The sequence below is a fragment of the Glycine soja genome, chromosome 15 (assembly GCF_004193775.1).
Source record: "Glycine soja cultivar W05 chromosome 15, ASM419377v2, whole genome shotgun sequence".
Taxonomy (NCBI): Eukaryota; Viridiplantae; Streptophyta; class Magnoliopsida; order Fabales; family Fabaceae; genus Glycine; species Glycine soja.
In genome coordinates, this window is record NC_041016.1 from 48336377 (window position 1) to 48344757 (window position 8381).

At 28.1% G+C, this 8381-nt stretch overlaps 1 protein-coding gene across 1 annotated transcript; it reads right to left on the bottom strand.

Moving 5' to 3' along the window:
- Positions 1–226: 226 nt before the first annotated feature.
- LOC114386436 (cucumber peeling cupredoxin-like) lies at positions 227–1898 on the bottom strand. Its single transcript, XM_028346440.1, has 2 exons — positions 1696–1898; positions 227–819 (listed from the first exon to the last, which is right to left on the bottom strand). The coding sequence occupies exons 1-2, from the start codon at positions 1865–1867 to the stop codon at positions 494–496; spliced, it is 498 nt and encodes a 165-aa protein (XP_028202241.1). The 5' UTR covers positions 1868–1898; the 3' UTR covers positions 227–493.
- Between the last annotated feature and the right edge of the window lie 6483 nt (positions 1899–8381).

Sequence of the window (8381 nt, forward strand, 5' to 3'; positions counted from 1 at the left end):
TTATAATAATTGATGCTAGATTAAATAATGTCTTCACACATCAAATATTTTCTTTTCATATCGATGCGTACGATATTTTTCCAGCAATATATGAGACAACAGATACTTTCACTTACAGTTTTTTCTTTTTAATATTGTATTTAATTTTTTTAATAATTAATAAAAAGAAAAAGTTGTAAATAAAATAAAAATTTATAAAATCTATTATCCTAACCTTTCTCTCAAGTTATAATATGTTGCAGGTAGTAGTGCAACATTTATTTATTTATTTTTCTTAAAAATAAAAAACAATACAACATTTATTGAATGACAAACAACCCAACAAGCCTAACCATTGGGATTAACCTAGTGGTGGGAGGTTGAGATAATATGCATGAGATCATAGGTTAGAACATTGATATAATCATTGTAAAGCAAGAAAAGAGAAAAAAAAACCAACAAGCCTATAAGATCAAAAGAATGCAACCATCCAAGTCACAGTCAAAGTAACTAACTACCGGGTAAGGGTGAAGAAATACACAGCCAAGCTAGACAAAAATGCAGATAAGATTCCGAAAGAGGGTGCAGGAGCAGGAGCAGGAGAAGAACCAGAATGAGACTGAACGTTGATACTAAACTTCTGACCTAATTCACAGTGATTACCAACGATGCAGTAAAAGTAGCGATACCCAATTGGAGCATCAATAGTATGTATAGACATAGCCGTCCCATTTTTTGTGACCAGGTACGTGAGAGCATCAAACCAGCTGGAATTGCAACTCTCGTAGTCAATAGTCTTCATCGTAATTTTTATCGAATGATTCCCGTTCCAGTTGAAAACTGATCGATCCAAGAACCATTGTGCACCAAAAGTCAGAAGATTGAAGCAACAATAATCATAATGCAGTAGTTTCTGTGCAAATTAACTATTAATACATTATAGACTCTTAATATTTTTATACAAACTATATGCTTTCCATTTGAGGACGAGTAGTCTTGATATAGTGGTAAAGGTGTGCTTTTGGTGATTGGTTCTTATGGGTTTGAATTTGAAAATAACATCTTTGCATATGTAAGGATAAGACAGTGTTCAATGACCCACCCTTTTCTAATTTGTTTTTCATTTAGCAAAGACTATTTTTTTTTTTTTTTGTAGAAAGGATTCGAACTCAAATACTTGGTAACAACTCATATACATTACTAAACTAACTGCACTAAAACTCATTGTTCTTTTGCAAAGACTATTATATCCTTAACACTTATTTTCATTAATTTTTATTTTTGCAAAAGACTATATCTGAACATTTAATGTTTAGTTTCTATTAGTAAGCAACACTTTCTTTTTCTGATAAAATATGTATTTTATTTTTATACTTTTAGCAAACTTAGTTTTTGTAGTTTCAAACAAATCAATTTAGTTCTTATACGTACTTTAAAGTATAAGTGAATTTAGTTTATGTGAATTAACGATCGACTAAATCTACCTATTTATTTAAAATATAGAGACTAAATTCACTCATTTTTTAAAGTATATGGATCAAATTGATGAATTAAAAACAATAGGATTAAAATCAAATTTGAATCAAAGTATCTGAACCAAAAATATATTTTGTCTTTTTTTTCCACATAAATGAATCAACTTTTAACATATTTGTTTCCGGTGAAATAAATGAATGAATTTTAGCAGGATGAGAATGGGCACTGATTAAAACTTACTAAGATTGTCACCAACGAAGAATTTCTTGGTGCTAGCCCAGTCTGTATAGAAACTCTTGCTGCTGGGAACGCTCCATCCGAAGCTGTCACCAACCGTGTAATTTGTAGCTTCAGTCACACCAATTATGAAAATCATTGCAAAAATGGAGCTCCCTATCAAATTGAAACCCATTTAATTTTTTGTGTTCAGCAGGATAAGATGTTGTGTGTTATGATTATGAGATTGTTTTGTGGTGGTGGGCTAGCTATTTATAATATATAGGCCAGGGAGAACACTGAAATAGTTAGAATATTCAAATGAGTTGTTTCTTTCTTTGGACCAAGTTTGTGTAGGGGTATTGGCTTGTTGTGTTAGAAACTTAGAATTGTTCCCACAATAATTTTGATAGATTACCTGTTAGAAATTAGTAGGCACTCTTTGACAGTCATAAATGTCTTTTTCAAATTTATGATTTTTTGTTTTATTGTAAGAAAATTTGAAGATGTACATTAATGGTGATAATGTCTATCAGCATCAAGCTTGAATCCCTGCTGCATTGCCTATTAATTAAAACAAATACTTCCTCCATCTTATTATAATTATTGCGTAAAAAAAAAATTGTCTCATTATAATTATTATTTTAATTTTTTAATGTGACATCAAGGTTAAATTACTCATTTGATTTATATAATTTCACGATTCATACCTAGTTTTTATAGTTTAAAAGTGGTATATTTTTAGTTCTTATCATTTACATTTTAATTCTCTTTTAATTCTTATAATTTGCATTTTAATTTGTTTTAGTCTCTATAGTTTGACAATGATATTTTTAGTCCCTATAATTTGTATTTTAATTATCTTTTAGTCCTTATTACAAAAAAAATATATAAAAATAATTAGTTACAATTTAATTATAAATTATCAAATATTTTTTATTATAAATTATTTTGTAATAAATTAGTTACGAATTACTTGCTAATATTTTTGTAACTAATTATAATTGATAATATTACTCTTATTTGATGATAAGGACTAGAGGGGAATTAAAATATAAACTATAGGAACTAAAAAATTACTTTCAGAGACTAAAAGAAAATTAAAATACAAATAATAAAGACTAAAAAAATTATTTTCAAACTACATGGACTAAAAGAGAATTAAAGTATAAACTATAGAGACTAAGAGGGAATTAAAATGTAAATTATAGAGACTAAAAAAATTACTTTCAAACTATTAGGACTGGAAATATACAAATCCTAAAACTATAAGAATCAAATAAGTAATTAAACCTATCATGAATTACATTTTTTCACTTATATTTCTTATCATATTAATGATAAACAATAAAACATATAAATGAATTAATAATGATATAAAATTAATTTTGTAAATTTTTTTATTTTATTTTTTACCTGTGTTAAATAATTTAAAATGACTAATATTTTAGGATCGAAAAAATAAAATTCATGTGTTAGACTAGGTGTACCACATTAGCCATTACGAAAGATGTACTTAGCTAGAGTCATAGAAATAGTCTCATAAAAGGAGTGACGGGTGCAAGGGGGCTCCCTCTTTCTCAACTTCTAAAAAATTCATCAGTACTCTTTCGTTCCATTCTATTTTTCAAATGGACTTGGAGTTAAAAGAAAAAAATAAATGGCATATAATCCATACACTAGTTAAAGATTCTCACCATCATTTTAATATGTTTTTTTAAGATGAACGAAGCTTAAAGCCTTTGTATGCTAGAATTCCATCATGCTTGGATCTCTTAAGCCTTCAATTATTATTATTACTATTATTATTATTATTATTATTATTATTATTATTATTATTATTAAGGAGTGTTTTAAAAGAATGAGAGAATGAGGAGAATTGCTAGCATTCTCCGCAGCTGCTTCTCGATTTATAGAGTGAGGGAATGTTAGACTTTAGATAAGATCACATTAAATGTGATTTGATCTTTTTTAATTTCATTTTCATAGTTAATTTGATACTTATGAGTTATCACTTATGCATTGCATTGTATAATTTGTATTAGAAGCTCGCTCGGTGGAAATTCCCTCGCGTGCACGTGAGGTATTAGGCACTATGTGTCAACGTTAAAATATCGTGTAACACTTATCTCATTATTTCACGGCCTAAAATAATATGTTATAGGTTCTTAATATATTAATAAATTTTGTGTTTTTTTTATAAATTTTTCTAAAATATTTTATAGCTAATTAATTTTGTGTTATAAGTCTCTTTAAGATTAATAACAAATAAAAAAATTATTAGGAGTAAATACAAAACTTACTAATTTATTAAAAATTATAAAAAGTGTCAAAGATAAAAAAAAATTATTTTATCATAGATTCAGTGTAATAATTTTTTATTATCAAGAATCGAATACAAAATTAGATATTTATTAAGAATCCAAATCATATTTTAATTTATTTTAATTTTTTAATGTAACATAAATTATATTTTTTATAATATTAATGATAAATAATAAAATATATAAATGAATTAATGATGATATAAAATTAATTTTGTAATTTTTTTTACTTTTGTTAAATAATTTAAAATGACTATTATTTTAGGATAGAAAAAATGTGTTAAACTAGGTGTATCACATTACCCATTACCAAAGATGTACTTAGCTGTCATAAAAATAGTCTCATAAAAGGAGTGACGGTTGCAAGGGGGTTCCCTCTTTCTCAATGTAATAATTTTTTTTATAAAAAAAGAACACAAAATCCAAATATGTATTAAAGATCAAAATCATATTTTAGTCTTTTTTTATTTATTTTACTTTTATCTACTTTTAGTTTTGGCTGGGTAGGACTGATGTATTCATTCTCCTTTTAGTTAAATACCACTCTTTCATATAGGGTTTTTAATGATCCTTGTGTTCTGCTTGAATCTTTTTGAATGTTTTTTTTTTCATATTCCAGAAAGTATTTCTAAAACACAAAACAATATTCCAAAATGTATTTTTTGAAATAAAAAAATGTATTCCAATAAGTATTTTTCAAAGTGTTAAAAATATAATTTTATTTCAGAAAATACTTTCCAAAATATTAAAATTAAACATTGTTCTTGAAAGTACATTCAGAATCCCGAATAAAGGTTATGCATCAACATTATGAGTATAAAGAGTATATGATAATAAACACTTGAAGAAGAAGAAAGTAGGAGTATACTTAGCAACAAAAGGAAGCCTAATTTATACGTCCAGCCCACAAAAATAGACCCAAGTTTAATCTTATAAACTTATTTTGAATTTCTTATATTAGTTTTTTATTAAAATAATTATCATATTCATCTAAATTAATTAGTTTTATTATTCTAATATTAAAATTATAAATTTCCTTCTATCCAATATTATTTTAAATTAACATTTTTCTATTTGTTTTTGTTAATAATAATTTGGCTTAGTTTCTTAAAAATTAATTAAAAATCTCTTTTCGAGACTTTTATACTTTCATATTCAACTATCAGTCATAATTTTAACATTTTGACTAGTTTCATATTAATACTGAGAAAATAGAAAAACATATAATTTACTTAAACAAATATTAGAAGAAAGTAAGAGTGTTACATAAAGAATTTTAGAATATGGAAACGTTGGATAGGAAAGAAGTTTTGTTATATTCGAGAATCATGATTTCCTAGAATCATGGACTCTAGAATTGAGTACAAATTCATTTGGTCGGTTATAAAAAATAATTAAATAAATTTTTAGGAATTAAAGAGTTAAGTAATATTTTATCAATTATTTTAATAAGAGTAACAGAATATTTTTATTGTAATGAAAAAATTAAATTAAAAAAAATAAGATTCTCACCCTTTCACATGTGAAAATTTTCATGAGAAATTTGTTAAAAAATATTAAAAATCTTATTAGGAAAAAAATAGATAACAAACATGGAAAATTAAGATTCTTGACCCCAAAATTATCAGGAAACTCAAAACTTTTCCCCACCAAAGAATACTAAACATAAGAAATTAAGGCCCCTACCAAAGAATACCAAACATGAGAAATTAAGGTTTTGGAGTTTTTTTTTTCTTCCGTAAATACACTTTTTTTCTTATGCTTTTTCCCAATCTGCACTACTTTACAATTTAATTTCTAATGTACACTATTTGGAAATTAAATAATAAAAAAATAATTATATTTAATAATATCATTTTCTTTAAAAAAATAAAAACAAAATTATAAAATTTAATTTAATAAATAAGTAATTTTAAAACCAATTAAAAGATTATATAATATAATTTATATTTTATAATATTTTAAATTAAAAAAAAAACAAAAAGGAGAGAGAAAGTCTGATACAATCCTCCCTAGGAAGAGACCAATCACTAGAGCCATGAGCGAGAGGCTCCAAGAGGATTGGGCTAGAGCTGCTGAAGAAGACCTTAGGGTTCTCATGAACCTTAGGGTAGATTTCTGAACCCATGAGCCAAGGTTAGGTCCAATTATCTTTGTACATATTAGATTAGGATGTCATTATATTTGATCCTTGTATTTAGGGCTCCATAATGTAGATAGGATACCCTAGAAATATAGGATTTTTCAACCCTTGTATTTTAGGGCACCTAGACTAATTTTTGTATTAGGGGTAATTTTGTAATTTCGCATGCACTAAGTGAATATTTGATGTGTGTTGGGAAATAAATTTAATTGAATTGGTAGAAGCCCAATCCAATTAAATTTTAGAGGGGGAGGTGAACATTTGCTTACTACACCCCATCACCACATCATATAGTTATACTTTGTGTATGTCCTTCGTGCTTTACATGTCTCATGACACCTAAGCACACTTAGTGGAGAATTTTGGAATTGATCTTGGATTAGTGGGCTGAACCATAACTGAAATTCACTAATCATAATCAGTGAAATTTTGGCTCCAAAATTTGGCTCCACAAATTCAATTTCAAATTCAAGTAAAATTTGAATTGAAATTAAAATTTTTCTCCAATTTTGTGTGACACTTAGATTATAAATAAAGGTCATGTGAGTGCATTTTTTGGAACTTTGATCATTTGAAAATTAAACTTTAGATTTCAGAGCTTTTTTATAGCACAAAATTCCGTGCTCTTCTCTTCCTCTCCCTTCATTCATCTCCTTCTTCCTCCAAGCTTTTATCCGTGGCCTCCTATGGTGGTGAGCTTCTTTTAGATCCATCTTCTCCTTGAAGTGGCGTCTCCTTTCTCTCTTCCTTTTCTATTCCGCTGCCATTCATATTCCAAGAAGCAAAAGAATCCATTGATGAAGAAGATTCTAGGCCTACAAGCTCCAATGGAGCTTACATCAAAGTCCCAAGTAGTGTATATTGGGAATTAAATTGCAAAGTAGTGTAGATTGGGAAAAAGTAGAAGAGAAAAGGTGTATTTACGAAAAAAAATCAGGTTTTGGAGTTCACTTGGAGCACAGTAGTGAACCATGGGAAAAAAATCAGTGTAGATGAGTACACTCTGGCTTAATAGCCAACTCTAATAACATGAATATCCTATATCTCTAATACTAACTAAGACTTGGAGGAGATAAAAATATGATGCTTCAGTAACTATTCTTCTTCAGGAAATATAAGGGTCTTTTGTTGTTGTAGACCTCTCAATGCCGAAGAGATAGCAATAGGAGCAATAATGGTATTATATTTTGAATCTGCGAAAGATGTTAATTAAGTCCCTTATTTGGTCATAAAAAGACTTTCAAGTTCAATGTTGTATTTGGTCCCCAAGCTGATGGCATCAATTCTTTAGATGGTTCTGAAAGGAACATAATGCTAATTTTGATAGATTTGTATTGTTTTCTTTTATAGCTGATATTTTTGAAGACACAACACCATTTGCACCCTCAGTTCTAGAAGGGTACAATGTATGCATTTTTGCATATGGAAATAGAAGAGAGACTTGTGTTAGTTTCATTTTCAGGACTCTTGAAAAAATGTTCGACATAATCAAGGAGAGACAAAAACTTTATCGTTATGATATCTCTGTAACTGTCTAAGAAGTGTACAATGAGCAAATAAGAGATTCACGGGTTGTAGGAAATCATCCAGGAACACCTGCAAAAAAAGTAGTCTATAAACCAATTGAGTGTTTTTGTTGAATGTGTGTATCAGCAGTTGCCTATCATGAGTGCTTAGGACTGTTTATTTTCAGTTACAATTGTCTTTTATGATTCCTTTCAGTTACAATAACTATTATGTTAGTGGTTATTGTTTAGGAAGTCAGTTATTACTTTTATAATTTCGTTCAGTTACAAAAATCTCTATTTAAATAGATTATTATTCAATAAAATGTGTGCATTCATCTCTCTTCATTCTGTGAGTTAAGTTTTTTTTTTCCAACAGATTGGTATCAGAGCCTTCTTCTTAAGAGGGACCTGTGAGTGAACCGAGTGAAACCCACCACAAAAAGCCAACACACCTTGCTTCAATTCATCAAATAGATGGATTCTAAAACACCGTACACAGCACTAGCACCACCTATGTTTGATGGTGATAATCATGAAATCTGGGCAGCAAAAATGGAGGCACATTTGGAGGCAAATGATCTCTGGGAAGAGGTTGAGGAAGACTACGAAGTTCTTCCTTTACCAACCAATCCAACAATGACTCAGATAAAAAATTAAAAGGAGAGGAAAACAAGAAAGTCAAAGGCAAGAGCTTCTTTATTTGCTGCTATCTCAAAAGAAATTTTCACTAGAATA